This window comes from Loxodonta africana, chromosome 6, assembly GCF_030014295.1.
Source record: "Loxodonta africana isolate mLoxAfr1 chromosome 6, mLoxAfr1.hap2, whole genome shotgun sequence".
NCBI classification, from domain to species: Eukaryota; Metazoa; Chordata; class Mammalia; order Proboscidea; family Elephantidae; genus Loxodonta; species Loxodonta africana.
The window spans coordinates 85,058,188-85,086,081 of record NC_087347.1 but is presented as its reverse complement, the minus strand read 5'-3'; the positions used below and the strand labels follow the sequence as shown (position 1 = coordinate 85,086,081).

At 39.2% G+C, this 27,894-nt stretch overlaps 1 protein-coding gene across 1 annotated transcript in view; it reads right to left on the bottom strand.

Moving 5' to 3' along the window:
• FAP (fibroblast activation protein alpha) overlaps positions 1–27,894 on the bottom strand; it is a 91,859-nt gene that overhangs the window by 1,518 nt on the left and 62,447 nt on the right. The window contains exons 17-25 of the mRNA XM_003405998.4: positions 24,804–24,851; positions 19,605–19,703; positions 19,086–19,155; positions 18,130–18,324; positions 12,674–12,728; positions 2,734–2,833; positions 1,376–1,440; positions 802–874; positions 464–537 (exon numbers count right to left, since the gene is read on the bottom strand). Coding sequence (XP_003406046.2) covers positions 464–537; positions 802–874; positions 1,376–1,440; positions 2,734–2,833; positions 12,674–12,728; positions 18,130–18,324; positions 19,086–19,155; positions 19,605–19,703; positions 24,804–24,851 — 779 coding nt within the window. The remainder of the gene's footprint in view (positions 1–463; positions 538–801; positions 875–1,375; positions 1,441–2,733; positions 2,834–12,673; positions 12,729–18,129; positions 18,325–19,085; positions 19,156–19,604; positions 19,704–24,803; positions 24,852–27,894) is intronic.

Sequence of the window (27,894 nt, the reverse complement as noted above, 5' to 3'; positions counted from 1 at the left end):
GGGCCAGGCACTGAGAATATGGAGAAGAAAAGATTGTCTCACCCTTCGTTACGCTGCCTCACTACGGGGGCCATTGAGGTCCCTGATGACATTCTGCAATTGTTTCTTATTGAATAAGCAGAATCCTTCCAGCTGCTCTCGGACTCCCATCCAGGTCTGGCAGCAATTCTAAGCACCCAGCTACACTGTAGGATCTACAGATCTATTGGGTGTTGGAGCGGGATCATCTGATCTCATGGACCTCTTTGTTATATATATAACTCAACTGAGATCCTGAGAGGTGGAATGACTTGCCTAGGATCCCTCAGGGAGTTAATGAAAGATGCGAGCTTGGCTTGGTAATGTTCTGTCTACTCTACCCTGCAGCCTCTTCACCAGGTTTTACTGAAATAAAGAAATCCACTTCCTCCTTCAGGCTCGGGGGTCTGAAGGCTGCGAGTGTGAGTGAAAGGAGATCACGTACCATTGCCTGGAAATCCACCTGTGCGTTAACCAACGCTTTAGCGATCTGTGCCGAGTTTTGAAAGTGCACATTATCTGAAACAGAGAGAGAGAGAGAGTTAAAGTGCCGCTAAATGCCACAAAGCGGGGTGACAATGCACTGCCTGGAAATGAACACCACCAGTTATCTAGTCATGCCGTTGACATTGTCAGCAGTGAGTAATCACACTCTTTTATGGAAATGTCCCTGACTCTTAGGTACTGACCCCGAGCATAGGCATAGGAGGATGCTTAATGTTTCTTAAACAAAGTGATGCTGGCTCAGTATTTTTATGTGTAAGAGTCTTGCTTAAACCTCACCATCTGCTGTTCCGTGGATGAGAAGATAGTCTACATTTCTGAAATATTCTGCTCTTGCCATCACAGTTGAATTCTGGAAAAGAGAAAAAATTAACATTTTAGTTGCTGCAAGTTCTAATAGAAAACTAGTTAAATCATTGTGCAATGGACTTAGCACCAGTACTGAAATTATGTATTGCTTTGGTTGATAAATATTTAAGAGTCAGAGCAACACATTTTCATCATCATTTGCATTACTTCTATCTGATTCTGAGTTTGAAGAACTGAAAGTTTATGTGTCATATGTTACATATGAGTGAGACCTTAGGCATAAATGACACCTGCTCAAGCTGTGTAGGAGTTGGGGGTGGGGAGGAGGATGGGGAAAGGGAGGTTAGGGAACGGGAGACAGTGAAAGAAAGAATAGAATCCAAAAGGAGAAAACTCCTTCCTAAGGTGTTTTCCAGTTAACAAAAGATCATCGTATTTGCTTAGGGACCCAGAATTAAAACTGTCAACTCTGACTGACTGCTTTAGAAATCTTTAGCACATTTGAAAAAAGATTAATGGCCTAAAAAAAATAGAAAATACTTACTTTATAGTGCTCAAGATTATCATCCTTTGTTGGGAGACCCATGAATCGCTCAGTGTAGATAGATGCTATAAAATATATAAGAATAGGTTGTTTGTATGTGATAGTGTCATTAACCAATAAAAGCTCCCGGTTTAATAACTGCTCCTCAATATGCCCATGTGGTACTATTGAAGCAGGTTCCACCTTTCACTTTCCTGCAGTGCTCCACCAAAATCATTCTGAGGGTTAGAATGTCTTTCATCTCTGCAATTTGCCTCAATAGGGCTAGAGAGAGAACAGAGGAAGAGATTTCGGAAACGGGCAACTAATGTCAGAAAGAACGGTCTTAAGCTTCTTTACTTCTACCCAGAACTCTTCAGTGGAGGGCAGGAGGAACATTAAGGTAGGAAAGCAACCTTGTAGAATGACCTCATTATATTTTTAAATAAATCCCAAATGCAGAATCTCTAGTCTATTTGTTGCTGCTGTTGTTAGTTGACATTGAGTCAGTTCCGGCTAATGGCAACCCCGTGTGTGCAGAGTAGAACTGCTCCATAGGGTTTTGAAGTCTGTGACTTTCTGGAAGCTGATAGCCAGGCCTGTCTTCTGAGGAGCCTCTGAATGGGTTTAAACTGCCAACCTTTCTGTTAGTAGTCGAGCGCTTAGCCATTTGCACCACCAGGAACTCCTCTAGTACTTTTACTGGTGTCTTAATTCATCTGGGATAGAAATATGTCCCCCAAATCCTCCCCCTTCCACTTTTTTTTTCTGAATAAAGATTCTTCACAAGTCATAAATATCCCATTACTATCCCAATACAGAGAAGAGGCTCTACAAAGGCTTATTTTTGTACAATTATTAGGGTTATGTCCAATAATCCATCTTGCATCGATTTTAATCATAAAAATAGGCACATACAGGAGGGAGGTGTAATTCTCAAGGAAATTTTTTGTTTTTCTGATTCTTGGAGCAGTGGAGCTGGCAGCTGCGTACTGCGTGGTGTGGAGGTGAATTGCTTGGCCCCGGGCCTGAATTTGAATAAAATATGCTTAAGAGCCAGTATGACTGTAACGGTGTGCCTGCAAAAACACAGACTTTAGCTCTGATTTCAAAGATTTGGCTCAGCAGGGGCACAAGATTTCTGGGAGAGAATAGGATTTACTGGGTTATGGGAGAGCCCTTCCTAACTGTTCAAAATGTCTTGGGTTGTTACAATGTGATTATAATGAATCATATAAACAACCTCATTTACAGATTATATTTTCCCCAGTGATGCTGGGGTGAATTTTACCGCACAATTTGTTTTCCTAGCAACCTCAAGTATAGAGTAATTCTGTGTTAAATGTTTTCACGGCAACATTTATGAAATGTTTCCATACCGTAGTATTCCCAGCTAGAGACTGGAGCCACTGCTATTCCACATTTGAAAAGACCGGTTCCGGATGCAAGGGCCAGCGATGAAACATAACCTCCATAGGACTGTAGAGAAATTGTTACAAGTCAGCCTCTGATTTACCTGCCTAAGCTCTCCTCCAAATTTTTATAGCAACTCTCCTCCTAATAAGGGCATATGGGACCTGGAAGGGGGGTGGGGTGGGGCGGTAACAGAAAAAACAAACAAAAACCATAGTTGCTATCAAGTCAACTGACTCACATGGTAACCCCCTGTGTGTCAGAGTAGAACTGTGCCCCCTAGGTGATCACCAGGCCTTTCTCCCAAGGTGCATCTGAGTGAACTCAATCTTCCAACCTTTTGTTAGCAGCTGAGCATGTTAACCATGTGCGCCACTCGGGACTCCAACCAAACCAGGTGCTGTTGTGTAGACTCTGACTTAAAAAAAAGTGTATTAAATTGCTATCTTGCATCCCAGCAGTAAGCCCCACCAGACATAACAGTGATTTTACCCTGATATGTTACAAAGGAGCCCTGGTGGTACAATGGTTACGAGCTCTGCTGCTAACTGAAAGGTTGGTGGTTCGAACCCACTAGCCACTCTCAGGAGAAGATGTAGCAATCTGTTTCCATAAAGATTACAGTCTTGGGAACCCTGTGGGGGGAGTTCTACTCTGTCACATTGGGTCGCTATGATTCGGAGTCGACTCTACAGCACACAATAGCAACAATAGCAGCAAAACATGGTAGGAGCAGTTGAAGAGACAGGAGCAAGTGTGTAATTGCATTTTTTCTGCTAATGTTTCTCCGTTTTTCTATATTTTCAAATGGGTCCTTGCTAGAACAAAAGCAGGATTTTACTTGAAAGAAATGTGCAGAACAAGTTATTCCCAAGATGCAAGAGTCCTGTGAAGCAGAACTTGTATTATGTATTTACTTATATATTTTCATGATAAAACAGTAAGGGGTGGACATAGGAAACTTCTGAATAGCTTAAGACCTGGCCAGAGTTTGTGTATAATGTGGCATTACATATTCTGTTTTGAGGATTTCTGACATAGAAGGTCAAAGGAAGAAAAGTCATAAATTTAATAGAAAAGCAAAGGAGTACAAAAGGGGATACAAATTGAAGAGTCAGAAGTAGATTTAATTTTCATAGATTTCCCTCTCTCGAGGAATTAACAGGTGATTCAGAAATGTGATCTGGATAACAGAAATGCATGCTGTCTATGTCACTTGGAAATTAGAAAATTTTTCTTAAATACAGAGAAATGAACAGAGTATCACAATAAGGCTGCATCTTCCCTGGAAATGCATGCTGGGAGAGAGATACTTCTCCTGGAAACCTGTAAACAATGTTCTGGGACATGGACCAAAAAATGTGTGAGCTGGATTAGGAAGTGGTTCTCAGGTTTGCTCTTGTCCCAACATAGGGATGTTTCTATATCATAAGCGGACAGTGTGACTCTCCAACTAAGGATATCCCTTGTTTTTAGCCTCTTATAGCAACACATTCCTGGGAATCACTTCCCTCAGGTCAGAACAGATTCTATCACCCTTTGCCATAGAAAGTCAGTATTTAGAGAGGGAGAAAGAGTGTGTGAGAGATAAAGACAGAGATAGACTTAGAGACAGACAGACAGGGTGATGGAAACGGGTGGTTGGCTTTACTCATGAAATACCTATTTCTGGTGGAATGAGAGAAGTAAGCTAAACAATCTTGTTAAATTCAACAGTTAAACAAAGAACTCTCTAACTAGCTTACAGTTTTGTGTTTCCAGTTCTGGGGAATTTTATTAAGGACTCCTGACTACAGGGAAAAAAAGAGGCAGCTTGAATTATACCATGTCCTCTTTTTATTATAATTGGAGGAGAACTAAAATATGTTTTAATAGGTGAAAATATATTTTAAAAATAGGAGAAACATTTGGCTTTGAAAATTGTTTTGGTGAGTGAAAATTCTCTACTAGGTTCAAACTTAGACTTAAAATATAAAAATAATTGTTCTGATTAGTAGGTTATCAACAAATATTAATGAAATGGAAGGTGTTTCCTTCCTTCTTAATTCTAGGTTCCAATGACATAGAGGAAGCCTAGCTCCTTTTGAAAAGTTATGACTGTTTATTGGAGAAGCATGTGCACCCCAGATAACAATGCTGAGTCCTGCTTCTCTCTTTCCTGCAGCATGAAGTTGACAGTATCTGCATGTAGAAATAAGGGTTTTGAATGTTTCTGTTCAAAATCTTCAGCACTGTTAGTCTGCATTTACTCTGTGATCAGGTGATAGTGCTGGATTTAAATCAAACATTCATGTTTTCAGGATGAATACAAATTGTCTCTATGGAGAAGAGAAAAAGCTATTCGGGCAGCAGAACAACAGAGGAAGGTGTACTTTAAATTCTCAGGCAGCTTGGAAGAGAGCTATTCCTATTGTAGAAATGAAGAGAAAAAGAACAACAACAAACCCAAGTTGACTTTTTTCTGTCCCCCATGGGTGGGGCTCCCAGGCAGAGTGGGTGGCTTCTGTGAGAAAAGAACCCACGGAGCAGATTGGCCATGAGAATTCTCGAATCTTGTCCTTTGCACTTAGACGCCTTGCCATTTTGTTTAAATGAAGGGTATCTTTAAAAACATCCTTAGAAGGGCACAGAATTTTGAAGGAGGGTTTATGAAACACTCTTATGTGTGCCATAATGCACAAGAGAACATTTTACCTTCAGGCAATAATAATAACTAGCTCACATTTGTGTGATCAAAATGATTGCAATGGTCTTTGTCATCCCTTACAATCCGTGCCCTACTCCTGCATCACAGTGCCCCCCTTGCTCATTGGCTGTTGATGGCCTTTGAACATTGAACTCTCCAGGCACAATCTAGCTTCAGGACTTTTGCTGGTGTTGTGACCTTCTACCTGGAATGCTCTTTCCCCAGAAATCTGGACTGTTCCTTTCCTCACCTCTTCGAGCCTCAAATGTCACCTTCTCAGGGAAGCCTTCCCTGTCCATCCAATTTCAGATCACAGCAAACCTTGTACCACCACCCCTTTTTTCTCTCCATAGCACTTATCATAGTGTTGCATCCTAGATATTTTACTTATTTATCTTGCTTATTTCCTCTTCCTTACCCATTTCCAACTCCATAAGGGTAGAGATTTTTGTCTGTCTTGTTAACTGACGTATTCTTAGCACTTAGGATAGGGCCTGACACACAGTAGGAGTAAAATAAATGACTCTCCTATTAACTCATCCTTACAGTGTCTCAGTGAGGGAAGTATAGCTACATTTCATAATGAGGAGACAGGGCTCAGGTGAACTGACATAGTTATGGAGTTAGTAGGCCAGGACTCAGACCCAGGACAGCTGGCTCTGACAGCCATGCCCTTTCTTCTACATCCCTCCCCTAGGGCAACCTCTTTGTGGAATTTTAAGTTCAGAGTCTAATATAGTCTCATTAGAGGTGCATTTGTCCTACTTTTACATCGTTGATCACACATAGCAATTCAAATTGCTTATAATTAGTCACTGGAAGAGAAAGGAACTAAGATTAAATCATGAACTAATGCTTATTCAACACCACCTGGCTAGGCCTATATTAACAAAGCAAAGCCCATAAATGAGACTGTTATTCTAATAATTTAGGCAAAACCCTCACTTCTCTTCAATTGTCAGAATTGCTTGTATTCTTCATTGCATAAACCAGGGCTCCTCAGCTCCGGCACTATTGACATTTTGGGCTGGATAATTCTTCATTGTGGGGGCTGTCCTGTGCATTGGAAGTTTAGCAGCATCCCTCACTTCTAGATGCCCAGTAGCTCCCTCCCCAGCCCCAGTGTGACAACTAAAATTGTGCCTAGATATTGCCGAATATCCTCCAAGGAGCGAAATCACCTCTGGTTAAGAACCACTGTCATAAACAGGTGCACAGTGGATATTTAATAAGCACCTAAAAGCAAGGTTATTGGACTTTTGTTGTATAAACTGGCAAAATGAAAGAGGAGGATTAAAAACAAAAACAAAAAAAGCCTCCTCCTCTCTTCTTGATCCGGATAGTGGATGGAAATGTAGGATTTGCAGATTATTGACCAATTGACCTCAAAAACAATTTTGTCTAGTTGGATACAGTGTATTTAAGAAACTATTAAAGTGCCTAATCCTTCACGGGAACAGATGCTTTCTTCCCTGATATGGAACATAATAACAGCAAAATAACTCTCATAATCATTCCCAATGTCTTCCTCTTTTCCATTCCCAACTTCCCATAGGTCTCTGCTTATTATAGTTATTAAAAGAGCACTTAAAGCTATGACCTCTTCCCAACTCCTACTTCTCTGCCTAAATTCAGACCCTTGGTATTTGTTCCCAGTATGACTGCCCCCCCAACCCGTTGGCCCCATGCCCTTCCCCACCTCAGTCTGTCCTCCACTCTGCAGCCAAGATGATATTTCTAAGATACCAATTCTACTTCCTGTTGACTTCAAGAGCACTTCCTAAAGAGATGTCCTTGAAAATATCATTAACATGTGTTTTGGGGTGAAGGAGCAATAATGAATTGTGGAGTCAAATACTTTTTGGTAGTACTGTGTTGAATAAAATTTAACAGGTTTCTATACTAGTCTTTCCTAGAGCCTATATACACTATTATATAGAATACATGATTTATCAAGCTTATTAGAACATAAAACTGTTCCTGAAAAATATCTGGGTAGTAATGGAGCAGATTTGGGGAAAATACTTGCTTATAGAGTTAAATTCTATTTAAACTTGGCCTGATTTGGCCAAGTGTCATGCCAAACATTTGATAAAGCAAAAAAAAAAAAAAAAAAAAGATGCAATCTATTCCTTTGATGTGTTTACATTCTTACGGGAGAAACTAGTAGGCAAGATAAAATGTGGTAATTCCTAAAGAGCTATTGGAGCACAAAGAAAGTGATAAACCAGTTGGGTATTTCAGAACAAGTAGGAGATTTCCTTTTGGCAGTGGGGAAAAGGAGGTGGCTGGGAGAAGAGGATAGGCATTGCAAGCAGAGAACCACAGATACAAAAGCCTGGGAACAAGAAAACACAGACATAAGTTAAATAACTCATGGGGAAACGTGGAGAGAGATGAGACTAGAACGGTACATTGGGGCCTGATTGCCAAGTGCCTTGCATGCAAAAAAAAAAAAAAAAAAAAGAAAGCCCTTGAGCTATATCTTAAAAACAATGTGGAGCCCTAGAACGTCTATAAAGAATTGTGATTTGGAAAGATGACTTTGTTAGCAGCACTGGAGCTTGTGAGGCTAATGCAGGGAGGCCAATTAAGAAGCAACTGGAATGTTTAAATCAGTGCTATCCAAACTCCAAGGAGCCGTGGTGGGGCATTGGTTAAGTGTTCAACTGCTAACCAGAAGGTTGGTGGTTCAAACCCACTAGCTGCTCCATAGGAAAAAGATGTGCCAGTCTGCTTCTGTAAAGATTTACAGCCTTGGAAACTTTATGGGGCAGTTCTGCCCTGTCCTAGAGGGCCCCTATGAGTTGGAATTGATGCCACAGCAACGGGTTTTGGATTCTTGGTTACCCAAACTATGGTCCACGGACCAAAAGCATCAGCATTACCTGGGATCTTGGTAAAATGCAAACTCTTGGGCTCCACCTCAGAGTACTGAGTCAGAGTCTCTGATGGTGAAGCCTGGAAGCTATGGTTTAACAAGCTCTATGAGTGATTCTTAAGTAAGGTAAAGTATGAGAAGCTCTGATCTAAACCTGAACTAAGGCAATGTTAGTGGAAATGGTGAGAACAGATTTAGATGTTTGAAGGTAGAATTGACAGAATTTACTGACCAATGGAATGTTTGAATTAGAAAGGAAGTTGAAAATAGCTCAGTCTTCTCAATTAAGTGACTAAGTACCTGGTGAGGCCCTTAATCAAGATGAAGACTTGTTTTCAGGTAGGTTATAGCAAGCTTGGAGTCCCTGGGTGGTATGAATTGTTAACTCACTCAGCTACTAACCTAAAGGCTGGAAGTTGTAGTCCACCCAGAGGAGCCTTGGAAGAAAGGCCTGCTGATCTATTTCTGAAAAATCAGTCATGGAAAACCGTATGGAGCAGAGTTCTACTTTGACACACATGGAGTCACCAGAAGTCAGAGTTGACTCAATGACAACTGGCATAACAAAATTGGCTTGGGGCAAGTTAAGCTTGAGAAGCCCCTGTAAGACATTTAGGAAGACGACTGGTAGACCTATGAAACGTGGTGCTCAGAAGAGAGGTGGGGGCTAGTGTCGGGGATGTGGCAGTCCGTATCATCCTGGAAACCACATTAGTTTGTCCAAGGAAGTAAAGAGCAATGAGGGTCAAGGCCAGACCCAGCAAAACACCAACATTTAAAGAATGTAGGAAAGAAGGGGAGTTAGGGGGAGGGAGATAACGTAATGATCGTACAGTCATACCAAACCAAAACCAAACCCAGTGCCGTCGAGTTGATTCCGACTCATAGCGACCCTACAGGACAGAGTAGAACTGCCCCATAGAGTTTCCAAGGAGCGCCTGGTGGATTCGAACTGCTGACCCTTTGGTTAGCAGCCGTAGCATTTAACCACTACGTCGCCAGGGTACAGACATAGGAGAATGAAAAGAGAAAGGTGTCACAGAGCCATGGATAAAGTCCACTCTCTTTTATATAGCCGAAAAAGCCCTGTTATCTGGCTCCTACCTACCTACTCAGACTCATTTCCTACACCCTTCTCACTCTATCGTATAGGCTTCTGAAGTTTCAGGCATTCCTAACTAACTCAGAGTCCCCGTGCAAGCCATGCTCTTTTTTACCTCAGGATCTGGGCAATATGGTCTTCACTCTCCCTAGAGTGCCCTGCTACTAAACTATCTCAAATGCTCAAATGCTACCTCATTTCTGAATCCTGTCTTAACTCTCACAGTTGGAATTAACCGCTCTTCTCTCTGGTGTTCTTCTCAGCAAGTTACATCTATTTTAGCACCTTGTACATTGCTGAGCCATTGCTTTTTTGCTGTTTTCTCCACAAGGGGGCCAGAGCTATATATTAACGCATCTTTCATCCCCTAAAGAACCTAGCACAAGACCTAGTTGAGATATAATAAAGGTTTACTCCATGAATAAAAGAATAAATAAGTCAGTGATCCTACAGATGGATTAATAAATCTAGATTGATCTTAAACCCAAAGACCTGATAAAAGCAGTATACAATTAAGGAATTTTTCCATATTCTGGTAACTCTGCTGATTTGTGAGCTGTTCAGATTTTATTTCCATTGGCAGCCCGCTATTACTTTCTTTTCCTGCATATGCTCTTAGGGTCTACCACCCAATTGCCATGTTGGAAAGTAAGCAAGAAAAGAGGACTAATAGCCTATTCGTTCCAGAGGACTTGCATAATTACAGGTGGTAAGAATCTCTTGTTGAAGAATTTCAGGCTGATAAGGAAGGTATTTTAGGGTGATGAGTGGGTTTTGTACATCATCCCATATAGACGATTCTCAATACTATTCAATTAATACCTAGAATGTTTAAGAAATGAAATAAAACATTCCATTTTATGGTTATTTCAAAGCCTGTAGTAAAAGAAAAGCATAACTCTAAGAAAAATGTTAATGATTTTATGTAAATGTTTATCTTAAAATTTGAATCTTTCAAAGATTTACTTTGAGGAATTTCATGGATGGTATGGAAGTTCTTATCTGAAATATTTCACTATAAAAATATTTCATTTATTTCCACCCATTTGAATTCCATTCTGTTTAGATATTTAACATTCGATAGTTTTAAGAAGGACCAAATGGCTTGAAGTAACAACTTTCCCCAAATTCACAACAGCTCTTCATCTGGTCACTGAGCTGAGAGCTGGGCCAAACACTGCAGATTCTCTTCAATATTGGGTTTCATTCCCTCCATTTGTGCAGGCCGCTCTCTGAGAAAACAGCCAAGAAAAACAAACCGAGCACAAACGGCTGCAAATTGACTTGCAAATGTACAAATTCAGACCAAAAAGTGAACTAGGAAATTTCTTGGAAGGATAATTATGATAATTTATAATGGGCAACTCTGCAATCTTTCCAGTATTTCTGTACACTTTCCAGTGACCTTAGTGCCCATGCCTAATAAGTTTTGCCACTTCTTTTAAAATGCATTTTCAAATCTGCACAGCTCCTGAAACATAGAAAATTATCTCCATGATCTGTAACTAAAAAACTAGGAAGCTGAATAATACTTCTCTCTAGTTAGCACAAATTGAAATTAGCTCTGGTAAAAGAACTTGATTGCAAATATACACACACACACACATGCATATACTATACACACACACACACACATATATACTATATATAACTTATGTGGTGCAGCGGTTAAGAGCTCAGCTGCTAACCAAAAGGTCAGCACTTCAAATCCATGCGGAGCTGGAACATAGACCAATAGGCAGTTGTTCAAACAGGACAAGGAGATGCTGCATGGCTTAAAATCAGAAAATATGTGCATCAGGGTTGTATCCTTTCACCATACTTATTCAATTTGTATGCTGAGCAAACAGTCTGAGAAGCTGGACTATGTGATGAAGAATGTGGCACCAGAGTTGGTGGAAGACTTATTAACAACCTGCGTTATGCAGATGACACTACCTTGCTTGCTGAAAGTGAAGAGGACTTGAAGCACTCGCTGATGAAGGTCAAGGATGAAAGCCTTCAGTATGGATTACTCCTCAACATAAAGGAAACAAAAATCCTCACGACTGGACCAATAAGCAACATCATGATAAATGGAGAAAGCATTGATATTGTCAAGGATTTGCTTTTACTTGGATTCACCGACAACGCCCATGGAAGTAGCAGTCAGGAAATCAAACAATGCATTTCGTCAGGCAAATCTGCTGCAAAAGACCTCTTTCAGGTGTTACAAAGCAAAGATGTCACTTTGGGGAATAAGGTGCGCCTGCTCTAAGCTATAGTATTTTCAGTGGCCTCATAGGCATGTGAAAGCTGGACAAGGAATAAGGAAAACCTAAGAAGAATTGATGCTTTTGAATTGCAGTGTTGGCAAAGAATATTGAATATACCATGGACTGCCAGAAGAATGAACAAATCTGTCTTGGAAGAAGTACAGCTAGAATGCTCCTTAGAAGCGAGAATGGCGAGACTTCATCTCACGTACTTTGGACATGTTTTCAGGAGGGACCAGTCCCTGGAGAAGGACATCATGCTTGGTAAAGTAGAGGGTCAGCAAAAAAGATGAAGACCCTCCACAAGATGTATTGACACAGTGGTACAACAATGAGCTCAAGCATAACAATGATTGTGACCGTGGTGCAGGACCAGGCACTGTTCATTCTATTGTACATAGGGTCACTATGAGTTGGAACCAACTGAACGGCACCTAGCAACTATACATACATATAGCTCAAACAGCCAAGACATGACTGAGCTACTCTAGGTACTAAAAACCCGTTGCCATCGAGTCGACTCTAGGTATTAAAAAAAAAAAAAAGGTACTAGGGAAGTTATATTCTAAAAGTTCCTGTAACTCCAAACGTCAGCCTGACTTTTCATAAAAGTAAAATATACAATAAGAGGTATGTATTTAACTCTGAAATTACAAGGGGGAATTAAACCTGTTTTAATAAAAAAAAATTTTTTTTTAATTTGATGAGGAATATAGATCAGTATGCTATAGTCTCTTACCAAAAATTAAGTAAAAATATGAATTATAATTTGCTATATAGAGAAGAAACTAAATGATTGAACAAAAGGAACAAACTTAAAACCACAACTTTGAAGCCCAAATTATCCAAATTGACTGTTTCCACTGACAGATTAAATTATGTTGAAACATTAACATTTCATGAAAAACCTTATAAGCGACCACTTTAGAAAATTATGATTGCCGAACCGAATAACAGGCATAAAAAATATAAAACAACTCACCCAGCCCCATATGGCTATTCTTTTTTCATCAATGAAACCCATTTCTATGAATTTTCTAAAGTAAAAGAAACAAATTTGTAGAATTTTAAGTGTGTACACATGACATTTACTTCATTACGCAAGTATATTTAATTCAAAGTTTCAATAGAAATGCTACATTTCCTTTGTTTAAGCACATGCATAAGAAGGCTGCATTTACAAATAATTGGTGAATATTATAATGTTTTCTACAATGGAGAAAAGGATCCTCTTAGGCTCTATTATATATTTCCTGAGTAGGACTTTCAGGGTTGTAAGGCCTAGTATCCTAATTTTATGGTAAGTTACCTGCAACTCAGAGAGGTCAAGAGACTGGCTCATAAAAAAAAAAAAAAAAGTTTGTAACACAGAAGTTATTCACAATTATGACTAGATCCAAATTTTCAAATTCCCAGCCTTTGGAAATAAAGTTTTCGCCGTTGCTGTTTTTAATTTTATTAATTTCTTATTACTTTGCTTAAATATTAATGCTAATCATCATTTCATTTTTTGTCATACTTGAGATAAATATCCATTCCTCTCCAATTTCATACTTAGACACCCTCAACTCAGCATGGTATGGACAACTATATCTATCTTTTACAGACCATTTTGTAAGGACATACCGTTACTGTACGTGCATGGAAATGATTCCTTTTCACCCCACCAGAGACAGCATCCATTTACAAACTATTTTAAAAATAAATTTTACCTTTGGAGCAAGGGCCTATGCTGAAAGGCAACCTTTAAAAAGTCATGGAAAGCCCTCGGAAAACACAGCTTTGCAAAGCTGGCACAAAACGAGAGTGTTTCAGGCTACCTTATACCCAGTGGCATCACTAGGCTTGGTGTCACCCAGTGTGGTAGCTCATGGTGTCACCCGCTTCCACAGGTTAATTACCAGAAGACTTGACAAAATCAATGACTATAAAAACACAGGTAGCAACAAGAACAAAGGTGTGTGCTTGTAGTGCCTGCAGACCAAACCTCGTGAGTCAAAGCATCGTTGTAATTGACTAATAATCACGGCTCTGACCGGAGCGTATTAGAAGGTTCAAAAAATAAATTAGCATAAAATTGAAGCCTTGTAAGTATACTGATACATGTAAGTTGGGCTTATGAAATTTTTTTTTGCTGTTATAGCTAACTATAGGGATATATTTTAAAAAATAAACTGCTGGAACACTGCACAAAAATTTTATAGACAGTCATCCTGATGTCACTCAATCTGACAGTGTCACCTGGTGCGTTCCACACCGCCTGAACCCCCTAGTGATGCCACTGCTTAAACCATGCCCCAGTGAGGGTTGGTGTTCTGGAGCAACTATGATTTACTTTGGGTATGACTTGATAAAAACTCAAGAAAATCTCAAAGAAATAGAAGCAGTGGCAGAAATATGCAAACTGGGTAAGTGATTGCAGAAGCCACAGCAATGGGAAGGAGACCAAAGTAAGACACATAGCCCTTCCAAAAATACTAATTTTTTTAATTCCCTTGGATTATTGTTAATGCCCTTTCTCACTCTTCTGTGGAATTAGGACTGAGTAATTTTCATGAGTTGAAGAGTGTAGTTTCTTAAAAGAATTTCACAGCAACCATTTTGCTTGTTGCATTGATTCAGCTTGCACGTTTCAGATGCACAGAAGAATTGGGCAAATGCCCGGGACAAACAGATGGGAAGAGGCCCCGTTAGTCACAGCTTACCCGACACTGATTCTGAGGGACACTGAAGAGTCTATTGGGAAGAACTGCAGCAGCAAACGGAAAGTTGCTACCTGTGTAGATGTTGCTCATGATAAACCAGAGAAAATGCACAGCAAGTTTGCTGCACTTCAGCCATCCCTCCACAAATTTCAACACCAAATGAAAAGGTTCACGCTCCTTGTTTAAAAAAAAAAAAAAAAAATCTTGCCACTAATGCTCAAAGACAGTGCTGGGTCATAAAATCTGTCCTGATTTTATGATCTCCCAGAAGCTAGCAATCGCACTGACGTGCATCAGGAGTAAAAAGCAAATAACAGGTGATACATGGGAACAGGAAATTCTCAACAGCTCCCTTCCTAGGTTTATTCTGAAAGGACGGCATTTACAGGAAATGATAGTTCAATAGTTAACATGGAAATGAAACATTAACACTTAATGTGGCAGGACGAGGTTAAAGGTTAGCTAGATAATCGGAGCACTTTGAGACCAACAGGGCTCTATAAAATTCACCTTCAAATTCTGAAGAGCTTCCAGGAGGGCATAAATAGTGGTGATAATGTGGTTAAATCAACAGAACGTTAGTAACTCACAAAAAGGATGTTTTTCTAATTTTGGAGGCTGGACTGAACCTCACAACAATTCTATCAGAAAAAATGATGTAGGCCAAGGTCATTTGGGAATCCTAGTGATGAATCATTGTTGTATTTTAGAAATGATTTTATTGATACTGTCTATAACAGCATGATAATGATATTTCCTCACGTGATTCTTCCCCATCGCTAATCCTCAAGTTATGTAAAATTTCAAAAGGTTGTGAAAATGTAAAAAATGCCTAAGGTACCCCCAAATGAGCAGAGTTGGACCTAAAACCCCTGAAGTCTTATGGTCTTCGCATAATGTACAGTTTCCAGAGAAGTCTGAAGAAAGTAGGTCCCAGTTTCATGCTTTTGATCACACGAGTGTCTCCTTTGAAACATTCTTTTTTGTGTTGACAAAAGTTGTGAGGCTGTGTGGCTTCTTTTTCCTGTTTTGCTTAGTTTCAATCTATTTATTGGCACCGATTAATATTCATAATTGTTTCCAAATATATACATATGATTTTCTTTTGCTATATAGAAAAATTAGCCAGGTTGTATTTTATAGGAGATTCAAGGCGACAAATTTCATTCCTTGAGGGGAAATTTGAAGATTACAATAGAGGGACTATAATCTCAATTCCCAAGTTAGGTTAGGTATTTGGTGTCTGATTCCTAAAACACTTCTTTGGGAGACATTTGGTTGAATCATTCCCAGGATTATCATTATAAATCTGGAGTTTTTAGTTTTTGTTCTCTCAAAGCATCAGGTCCCCAGGCATCACTTTTACTTTTGAAGAATAATGTGTCAAGCAAAAACCAAGGCCTGACCCACTGCCATCTCCACTGTGGCACATGTGCTTCACAAGGGCCATGCAGCCACTCTGCGTTCACTAGGACGTGTTTATAAAAAGATCCATCTAACAGCAACCCTGTCCTCTTTCCCAGATTGTAAGTGCATTGAAAGCAGAGATTGTAAATGGGATGATTTTATACAGAGTGTACTGTAATAAATAGCATATATTAGTATTTGATCTGTTGTTGTTAAATGGCTGAGTAAATGGGTGAACATATTCCTGCCCTATAGGAAGACTCTCTTCAGATTCTGTCCTAAAATGACTCAGAGAAGGTTAAGTTATCCAATGACCACCTCTGGTTCATCTTCAGTTCTAAGAGCCAAACTCAAATTGGTGCTATTGTGAAAATTGGTAGAATTTGTGACTTTATGTCCTATACGTTGAACATCAGAAAACGATTTTCATTAAGGCATGTACATGGAGCTCAGGCTTAAAACTTCATTCCACCTGAGCAACACAGTAAGAAGATCTGGATTCTGTTTCTTGAGGTATTCTTCTTCTTAAATTTGAATACTGCATTTGTGGCATTAAATAAATACACAAAAATGTTATTTTGTTGGTGGTTGTAAGCTTAAATGATGATGATGATTTCTTTTTCTTTTGATTAATACCAAACAACTCACTCTTTAGCCCTGCTCACTTTGGAAAATACCTTCTTGAGTTACAAATGTGTTTTTATGTAGTCCAAGGATTACGTGTCCTTGGTGCCTACTGCATGCTATAAATATATCCAAAGTGCCAAAAAATTCCTTAAGGAATTAGAGCTACAATTCTGACAACTGCGTTGATATTCTCATTAAGGCACACCGCAGTCCTTATAGGCTAAACTGATTTCTCAGTGAAGTCTTTGAGCTATCTCTTCTATTCCTCTCTGTCAGACAGAAGGCTCCCCCAAACAAATTAATACTTAAAAGGCCCAAAATCTGGATCAACGAGAACGATGGAGTCTCCTAGAAGTTAGGTGTGAATGATGGAGACAGACTATAGTGTTATTTAATAATATATTTACCAATTTGTCAGATTTAACTTTGTTTTTAATTGCATATTTTGTGTGTAAGTATGTGTGTATGTGACTGTTCACAGAATGGAGGAATAATTTGCAAATATATGAGTTAAAATTACTTTTCTGTTTTTAAAAATAATTATGTGTGAGTCTAAACTCTTCTGCTTTGATCAGAGACAAAAACACAGGAGAGTGTTATCTGGGCCTGGCTCCTAGTTGTTAAATTCAACCTGTTTTTTATGTGTTTTGCACTGAAATCAATAACTATTAATGGCATTAAGGTGATAAAAGAGTTGTACTAATAAATTTTCTAAACTGCTCTGCCATGACAGTGATTGATTTTCAGCTGTTATGTGTGTATATACATCGATGATTGAGAGTGCTATTAGCTTTTTTTTTTAATTTCTATACTACTATTCTTCAACTTGGCTGCAATGATGGGCTCAAGCATAGCCACGATTGTGAGCATGGCGCAAGACCGGGCAGTGTTCCGTTCTGTTGTACGTAGGGTCGCTATGAGTTGGATCCAACTCAATGGCAACTAACAACAACGACAACATTCTTCAACTTTACCTACTCACATCATAATAACAGAAACTACACAGAAATATCTAGAAGGAATCTGCAAAGTGTTTCCAAATAAGCAACAATTTTGGTGACTATTTTTTATGCTTCACTAAAAGTTGAGTGAGCCATAATTGCAGTGGAGAAAGTAGTTTGGAAGAAAGTACTTAGATTATGAATATGTCTTTCCTCTAAGTGTTTTAGTAATATAATTTCTAGTATGTAAGATGAATATTTTGTTGTCAAATTAAGACAGGCAAACACTGTTTCATGCTAACATAGCTGAACTTGACCACTAGTTTAAGCACCAATAAATGCCTAACACCTAAAATCCTGAAATCTTGAGCCATTTCTAAATTTGTGAGGTAGAATCCACATTGCTTGAGCAAATTCAGATGTTTTGGTTTCTTGATGATAATCTCTAGAGTTAGACAAGTTATTCTACCTTTTCTGCCAATTGTGAGTCATGGTAATAAATGAAAGAATATTAAAATGACTTACATATCCAAAGACAGTCATTTATCACTATAAATCATTTTTCTATATAATTATGGGCTCTCTCCTATAAATAAATTTTTCTTATATTGGGCAAAAATATAACTTTAAGATTAACATAGTTTTGAACCAAGTTAGGAAAACAGAACAAAAGAATTAAGTCATTAAGAATGGAGAAACTCAAGTGATTGCATGCCACTTGTTGCGTATCTACTCTGTTTCAATGCGAAGGCGCTCACCTGACAGCTGTAATCTGGTCCTCAACTTCATAAGTGCCCAGTTTTCGATACACTGCATACAGGAGTTTATCACCTTGGAAAGCTGTTCCTCGACCATCCACCAAGGCAATGACCATCCCTTCCTTACTTGCAAGGTAAGATATCCAACTGACAGCAAATAGAGACCTTACACTCTGACTGCAGGGACCACCATATCTAAGGGGGGGGGGGAAGAAAGATAATACATCTGATTCCCTTATAAGACTCAACTTTCTATCAGGGGCAAGCATTGCCTCTAATAATTCCCAGTACATTTGTATAATAAAATTTCAGTAACAATGACATTAGAATTGGCTCAGTATCAAGAAGGGTCCAGGCTTTTCCCAGAGGTTTGCTATAAGGAAGTTGTTTTGGGACACAGCCTCTCCTATTCCCCAAAACGGATACATCTAGGGTTGGCATTTCAAGGAATATGTGTGGGTTTTTCGTCATTTCTGCCACCTGCCACTTGCTAAAAGCAGACATAAGATATACTAAAAAAAAAAAAAAAAAAAAAAGCTTGGTGTTTTAAGCGAATTGTGTGTAGGTCAGCACTGATTTTGGGTGCAATTCCGCTGAATGCATTTCATTCCTTTATTTCATTTCTAAGTCAATTACATAAGATGTTAAAATGATTTACAGTATTTTTTTTTTGGCTGCAGTTTCTCTTTCTCAAAGGTATTCTGACATATTCGGCAATTTGCCATACAAAGGAAATTCAACACAGCAAATGCAAGCAAGTCCATCTAAAACACAAAACTTCCTCAATCTATTTTAAATAGCCATATTTTATTTACTCTGATTAGTTGCAGAATATATAAAAACAGCATCAGTATGAACTGTTACCAAGGAGAATGGTTCATTCTATCTCATAAATGTGTATTTCATCCAACATATTTTCAGTAAATAGTTTTTACACCAAAGAAAATATTACATACACTTGAATTAGCAGGGGATACTTCTTTGATCTGTCAAATTGAGGGGGAAGGATCATCTTGTACCATAAAGCTTTGGAAAGAAAAAAAAAAAAACGAGAAAATCTGCATTACACAGTATTTGTGACAATATTTTTAAAATAATATGCAACATAAAATCAATTCATATCTAGCAAATTGTTATGACTCAAGAATGTTTTTTTAAATAGATTTTTATTGCATATCTTATGTCTACTTTATGAACAGCTAGAAAACATGAATTAATGTATGTTCCAGAGGCACACTTTCCAAAATTAATTGAGAGTGTTGAAATGGAGCTAGGGAAAACGTAAAGTCAATCTTATTCACAAACATCAAAGATGTTAGTGGAACTAAATATTGTTACAGTAAGATTGTTTTAATTAAGATTCTTTAATATATTGTAGAGTTTGGACTGTAATATTTACCCTATAATTTTTTTTTTAAAGCAAGTAAAATGTTCAACTTCATATTTATAAAAAAGAAGTTTTTTAAAAATCTTACTATTTTCATCCACTTCAAGTTTCTTAATTTCTTCTTTAGGCAGCTGGATATTTTTTAGAGCATTTTCCAACTCCGTATTTTCTTCCAGGATTTTAATTTCTTAAAAAAATAAAACGTTAGTTTTTAATTAATACTTCCATTAAAATTTTTTTCGATTCTTTTGGCTTTAACATGAGGGTTTAAGATGGCTTAAGGAGTTTTATATTGTTCAGCATACTTTTAATCCAGTTTTTAAAGCATATATGAGCTTATAAAGGATATTATGTTTCAATAATTGTCCCTTAAATGATTTGTATGACATTGACACACATTTTGAGCAGAATCACAGAAGCAACTATGTTTTTTCAACCACATTTTCTCATTTCAAACTGTTTTTTTGCAACTGAAATCCATGACCTGACCGAGTAGGTGACATTTCTTTCATTTACTGAAAAAAGTAGAAGTAAAAACTAGATTTCTGAGCCCTCAAATTTAAAATAATTCATTGTGCAAGTATAAAGTTTGTTTTTTTAATTTTCAGTCTGTGAAGTCAAATACCATTTCTATGATTTTTATACTTGTTTCATAATCTTTTTCAGTTGCATTTGGTTAGTATGGAACACTTGTTTTATTTATTTTTTTGCTAATTGAATTACTGGGTATCCCATTCATTCAAATCCTTTCTCTCAGGATAATTATCTTGGTAAAACAATGATATATAGATACATACATACTATGATCTCTGTCTTTCACCTTTAAAAAAAATCTTCTAAAAAATGCAGTTTGTACTATAACTCAGCTATGGTTCACGCTTTAATCTTTGAAACTGAACAAATCCATTGATCTCCTGAATGCTTAGATTGATGGTATATGTAAGCGAGTTTCTGGAATTAGAGAGCCTTTTATAAGATTTTATTTTGAATTAGGATTGATAGCAGTCATACTCTGGATGAAAAAACTAGTCTTTCATATAATATGTGGCATTTGTTTTTAAAAAGAGGGTCTGGATGACTTCTGAGACATGGTAATTTCAACAAAAGACATCCTGTGAACTTCTTGTTTTTGTGCCTTTTTAAAAAGTGGTCCCTGAAGATGGGGAACTGGGAGTACTTGTAAGTACACTAAGTTTGCCAAATCGCTTCCCTTGTAACTCTCAGCTTTCATATACTTATGGCATTTTCTCCAACATGTTATATTTAATCTTAGCACAAGTATACATGTTTTGGGTATGAGTTGTAAAAGATACATAATAAATTTCACTTTAATTTTGGAAAATTCATCAGGAAAGAGATACCTGTGAGACCTGAAAAGTTAAAACCAAAGAAATAAAAGAGGCAATTCTAAGCACACTAGAGCCAGCTTTTCATTCATTCTTCTTGTGTGGATTCTGCAGGTGGAGCTGTTGTGGATTAAAGAGAATTCTGTGTAGAGCAAGCATACAGAATGGCTGCACCATTTACTTATTATTATTGTTCTATCGAAGGTATTGAAAGTTGAGCTAATATGCAGGTGTTGTCATGTTGCTACATCTTTAATTTCTCCATTTTATTCTTAGCTATGGAACTTTTCTGATTCATGATTTACTGAAATGTCAAATTTAGTTAAAAAACTTTCTTAATGCTTCTCTGGCCCTGGGCTCTGTTTTTCTTTTTCTTTTTTTTTTCTTACTGGATGGTGAGTAAGAAATGGAATTTTATAGAGTATGGGGAGAGTGAGGGGTGGCAACTGGGTTTCTCAATGTGACTTTATATTAGCCTTTAAGCTAGCAAGGAGTGCTACAGTTCAGACAGAATCTTTTACTTTCTTTCACTCATCACTGTATACTCAGTACCCAGCATACTCACTACCTAGTACCTGGAAGGCTGTATGTGCTCCGTGTATATGTGTACAGTCTTCCATATGATGAAATCAAGCAGTGAGAATGATGAATCCTATATGTAAATTTCTGTTTAAACCATGTTAAATATGATATATTGCTTGTTAATTAAATTATGTGAAGAATCTGTGGAAAAGCTGATAAATGAGGTCAGTCAGTCAATCAGTTAATTTTAATGAGCACCTGCTGTGCCCAAGGCAACTAAACCTCAACGGAACCTTCAATGCTGAGTGGAAATCCTTCTGGGTTTCCATAGCATCTGGCTCAAATGCTATCTGCTATTTTCAAACCTCCAACTATACACTATTTCCTCACACTTAGCACAGGACCTTGCCCCACTTTATAGAGAAAATAAAAAAATTTTACTCTCTTCTCTAATATCTACAAACATTCCTGAAATTTCATCAATAGTTTCTTCATTCTTTCCCATCACAGTGTAAGAGATCAGTCCCCTCGACTGTGCTGTGGACTCCATCCTCTCCCAACTTCTCAGGGACTTCCCTCCTCTATGCCTTCAACTCCTTTTAGCCTCCTAATTTCTCTCATCAGTGCTTAACCGTGCTCAAGTATTTGTCATCTTCCAAAAACAAAATTAAACCTCCCTCAATCCCTACCAGCCATCATCCTATCTGTCCTCTGTTGTCACAGCCAGACTTACTGAAGATCTCGTCTCTTAGTTTACCTTCTATGCAGGCCTAGGACTCCCTAGGTGCCCACTCAGAGGCACCTCAGAAGAAAGGCCTGGTGATCTACATCTGGAAAATCAGCTGTTGAAAACCCTATGGAGCGCAGTTCTGTTTTGACAAACACGAAGTCACCATGAGTCAGAATCATCTCGACAGCAACTGTATTTTGTTTTGTTCTTCTGTTTTATGCAGGCCTAAACTTACTTCAATCTGGCTTCCATCTCTACCGCTCCACTGAAACTGCTCTGGCCAACATGAGGTTAATTTTCCCGCCAAGTCCAGTGATTTCCAGCAGGTCTTGCTCTCTCTGCAGCATTTGACACAGCTGAGCACTCGCTTTCTTCTTCTTGAGATTCTCTCCTCCCCTGCTTTTCATGACCCCATACTCTCAGTTATCCTCCTCTTTTCTTCTCTCCCAGTCTCCTCCAAAGGCTCATTTTCTCTTTCCATTTCTTGTGTTGATGTTCTATATGGTTTTATAATAGGCTCACTGTCTACTACCCCTGGCTACCCTCATTTTTTCCATTCTGTTGATCTCATCCATGTCCATGGCTTTAGTAGCTATGTGTTCCAGAAGCTGAAGAATTCCTGATCATTATCTTCAGTCCAAACCAATCCTCTGACATCCAGATTCAAAGCTATGGAACCACAGGACAGCTCCACTTGGATGTCCCATTAGTACCTCAAATTCAACTTTCAAAGCAAAATTCATCCTGTCGCCCAATACCTGCTCCCCACAGTGAGCCCCTCCAGTGAAAAGCATGGATATCAATCCTCTTGAACAAGCCAGACATCCAAGCACCTCTCTCCCTCCTTCATACACATGAATCTCAGGTTCGATGTAGTTATCACTAGGCAACATTTCCTGACCCCAAATCCCAGATGATGTGCCCTTCCTCTGTGCTTTCAGGCTCTCTGTATGTCCCCTTAGTATTTGCTACACTGTATTGTAACAGCCCATTTACATGTTTGCATCCCCCCACTCAGCTATAATCTCCTTGAGGACAGGGACAATGTCTAACCCAGCGTCCATTCAATTTATGATCTAGTGTCTAGTACAGCACCTGGCCTAATGTGGTGGGTGCTCGAAAAGTATTTGTTGAATGAAGATTACTGGGACCAAATGCAATAGAATGGGCAAAAAACTAAAAATAAATAGGAGACATAGTATCTTCTCTAAAACAACATCTCCAAAACTTATCTGGGGGCATTTATTAAAACTACAAATTTTCTGGTCCAATCCAAGATCTACTGAATTGGGATCTCTAGGGAGAGCCTGAGAATCGATATTTATAATAACCATATCAGTCAAATTTCATTATGCAAGTTTGAGGAGCTCTGCTCTAAAGGAATTTTCATCCTATTTGGTGGGTTAGAAAATATATTAATCTACATGATATATAGTGAAATGAACATTGTACCCATTTTATAAGTATTGGGTGAAATAATAAAGCTGTGTAAGCTGTGTGGTATCTGCCATGAATATGGCAAAGATATTAAGAAAGGAGAAATACATGCTTTGGGAAGAGGGAAGCTGACCTTTATTTTGCAACCATGATGAAATGATGATTATACATCTATGGTGATTTTCATTAAAATACAAACCTACATATTTGAAAATAGTATTGTTTTCAATTTTTTTTAACTGAAGCTTAAGAGGAGCCAAATGAGAAATACAATCTGTTATTTTTGGAAAGCATTTCACTATTAGACACAAGGTAAAACAACTTCAAAATGAGCTGAAATTCACTGTCCCATTCTTACAATGCCAATCCTGTCCAGAGTTCTTGAATTGACTCTGTTTTTCCTCAATGGCTTATTTTCACTTATACTTGAGCCTATTGAGCTGGCAGCCAAACTAATCCCAAAGCAGTCCCCTGACTTGTCACCAAAGCTGTCCAAGGACAACCGTGGATATGATTGCTGAAGGAATCTGCTTATTCCTCATTGTCCCTGGTCTCCAACAACTCCAGTCCTATAATGTTGTTTAATAATAAATCAAAAGGTAACGGAGAACCAGCAGGAAAAGTACCTGAGCAGCTACCCATTTGGATAACCCTGTTGAGAGCAAAAACAGTCATCTCTGAGCTGTGAACTATTTTGAACCAATATCACAAATACCGGATGGAGGAGGACTGTCTTGATAAAGCAGTTGAAAATGGAAAAAGCTTCCAAATTTCAGGGCTTTCATACGTGGCAACAGTGTGATGCAGCTGTTAAACCAAAAATGCTAGTGTGACAGTCACCCTCTGCTCTGAACTGGAGAAGTTATATCTGGAATTTTTCTCCAGTTTGGGATGTTACAAAAAATGGAATTCTTATTTGGGAGGGAGATTGTACTGAATGTTCTAAGCTCCCTTCCAATTCTAAGCTTCTGTGCTTCTTATAAGCTGATTTCAGGAGATAAGATTAATCCCTTTGATATAAATCATCTGCATTATGTCAAGTTCTTATCCCAAATAGTTATTAAATTTCACATGACCAGGATTGACCCAAAGAACATCCAAATCAGTGTAATAATAATCAGTGCAATGGCAGGATTCCACGGCAGTTCACTTTGTGAGTGCAGGGAAAGTGTCTTGCTTCCTCTAGGGCAGTATCACAGGGCACTCAGGATTTCTTTCCGGAAGACAACAGCACGCAAAGAGAGAGACCCACCTTGATCAGTGCGGCCATCATGAAGGGTGGAAATGGGGAGGCCTGGACCTATGCACAGGATTAAAACAAAAACGTGTTTTATTTTTAAATTAACAGTTTTCAACAAGAACTGCTGATTTGTGATTAGTATCAAGCTCAAGTACATCTTTTAATTCTGTAGCTGTGTGTGTGTGTGTGTGTGTTTTTTTTTTTTTAACCGGAAGAGAAGTAAACATCACCCTTTACTTACATTTAAATAACATGTAAGATCAGAGCCCCAGTGGAGCCACTAGGGAGGTGTGGGGGGGTGTGAAGCACACTCCCTGACACTGTCAGAGGGGGGTGACAGCAAAATGACCCCAAGATCCACAGAGAAGGGGCTGCCAAGGCAGTGGCATCACTAGGGTTGTTGTCACCTGTCACCCAGTACGGTAACTCATCACTTCCCTACTCTGGTCACCCTCCAGGGTGCCAGTGCAGGGCTGCAGGTGCCAGCCACTGGAAGGCCTCTAGCTTGGCCAATGGGATTGCAGAGGAGCTGGGGGAGCTGTGGGAGGCTGGGCTGGGAGGGGCAGAGCTGTGAGGTGGGTACCCGGCCTACTTGGATGCTCAGGCTGGCCAGGCTGCTTCACCCACCCACGGGGTGGTTGGGGTTCACTGGCGGCACCTGCCCACAGGGGATGGGGGAGGACACCGTGAGTTACCGCACTGGGAGACACCAACCCCAGTGAGGCCATTGCATAGCCCAATCAAAGAACAGATGCAAGAGGTACTTTGCACTTTTCCAGTAGTGATCCTGAATAGTTAAGATCTAATTACACAAATGGACCCATGATGCAGCAGTGGTAAACAGCCTTCTGGGAAGATGTCCTACTGTATTGGGGCAGTTTTAATTGTGTCTTTATTATCAAACAATCTTCACCAGTACCCAGGATGTATTTTTAAATTGGCCTCTTGGTTTGATGTTCAGTATGTTTTGGTGGGTAAAACTGAACATCTTTTATTTCCTGTAACTAATACGTGCAGCCATCACACCTCTGTCAGTTTGTTGTACTGTAGTGGCTTGTGTGTTGCTATGATGCTGGAAGTTATGCCACCAGTATTTAAAATGCCAGTAGGGTCACCCCTGGTGGACAGGTTTCAGCAGGGATTCCAGACCTAAGACAGGTTAGGAAGAAAGGCCTGGTGATCTGCTTCTGAAAAATCAGTCAGTGAAAACCTTATGAATGACAACAGAGCATTGTTTAAAATCGTGTTGGAAGATGCAAACATACAACCATCATGAAGATAGTGCAGGACCGGACAACTTTTTGTTCTCTTATACTCAAGGTCACCATGAGTTGAAGTCAACTCGATGGCAACTAACAACAAAAACACATGCAGAAATAAGTTTATATGGAAAACTTTTTCTGTTCACGTATGCTGTGGGAGGTCATGTTCCCCAAGGAACACACCCGGATGGCGGCTTGTGCACCAGGAGTTTCTTGAGCAGTGCTGTTGGGGTGAGCAACTGTGGGGCTAGAGGAGGAAAGAGGAGGAGGGGGAGAAGGTGGGCTGCAGTGTAATCACAAGAGAGGCCCCAGTCAACCGCATGGGGAGCTCTGGAGCTGGGCTGGCCGTACAGAGTTGTCTCAAATTGGAGCAACAGGGCAGGATTTCATACCCTAGCCTGGAGCAGTAGTTGGATGTCACCTAGAACAAGGGCAATCTCCAGAGAGGGGGCTCAGCTGTGAGCAGTGGTCATCAGCACTCTCAGGAGCTGGGGGAATGAGCGATTCAGTCCTAAAGGTGGGGGACCTGGGTGGCACATCAGCGTCTACGACGTATTCCAATATAGAATTCAGGTTCTTTGTGCCAAAACTGACCCTTTTTTTAAGATCTACAAATAATTAAATGCTAACTATCACTTACTTGAACCTGGAAATACACTTTTAAAAGATAAATACCTGGAAATACACTTTTAAAAGATAAATTTGTTCAGGTAGCATTTAGACATGGCAGTTGGAAGTAGACGTTCACTTGACACTTCCAGTGCTTTAATGCTTCTTTCTAGGTAGAGGGAGTTATGTGAGAGTAGTACACCTGGCCTCACACAAACAGGAGGAATGATTTTTTTGTGAGTTCTGGAAAAAGACATGGGTATGAGTAGCTCCTTCTTTGGCCTCTCTCCTGGCATTTTTCTGCCTACAGAGAACATGCTATTGGTCTGTTCCTCAGTGCTTTAAGTTTGACAGTGCCAGACCACATAAGGGACCTCTGTGGTTATCTACTTGTACCCATGTTTGCGTGAGTAATTCTAATTCTGGGGTGTAATATTAGGGAGTCGAGGACCTTAGCCGCATGTTCCAACTAGCCTTTACCAGTAATAAAGCTAACATTTTGATTTCCATCTGCCTGACTCCTCAGTCTAGCTTAATCAGTTCCAAATTTGGGGTGGGAAAAGGGGGTATTATTTAGTAGGCTTTCTCAAAAACCAACAGTTCTTTATTGTGGAGTCTCAGAATTTTATGGAATTTAATTGAGACTATTTTAATTTTCAGTTGCCATCGAGTCAATTCTGACTCATAGTGATCCTATATAGAAACCCTGGTGGCGTAGTGGTTAAGTGCCACAGCTGCTAACCAAAAGGTCAACAGTTCAAATCCACCAGATACTCCTTGGAAACTCTATGGGGCAGTTCTACTCTGTCCTACGCAGACGCTATGAGTCAGAATTGACTCAACGGCAATGGGTATTTTAATTTTGATCAACTTTTCTTCAAAGTTATTAAAATGGACCAGCACACATTATTTTTATTTTTTGTTCAGAATGTAAGGAAATGAGACATGAATCTAAATTTCTAGACTTTTAGTCAATCAACATCCACCCCGCAGAATTTTCATGGGTGTGCAGTTCCGGTAGTGACAACTGGCCTATCTTTGTTCCCCAGACTACGAGACAAACTAATGACTGACCCCTCTTCACACAAATGGCCTGAGAGTGTGGTCCTGGTGGATAGGCATACATTGTCTGGATTTCCTCCTTTGTATCGCTTTTGTTCCATCAGTATTATCAATATGATTTTACCTGTTTTAATCCTGTAATGGGGGATTTACTCACCATCCCCCTGGGG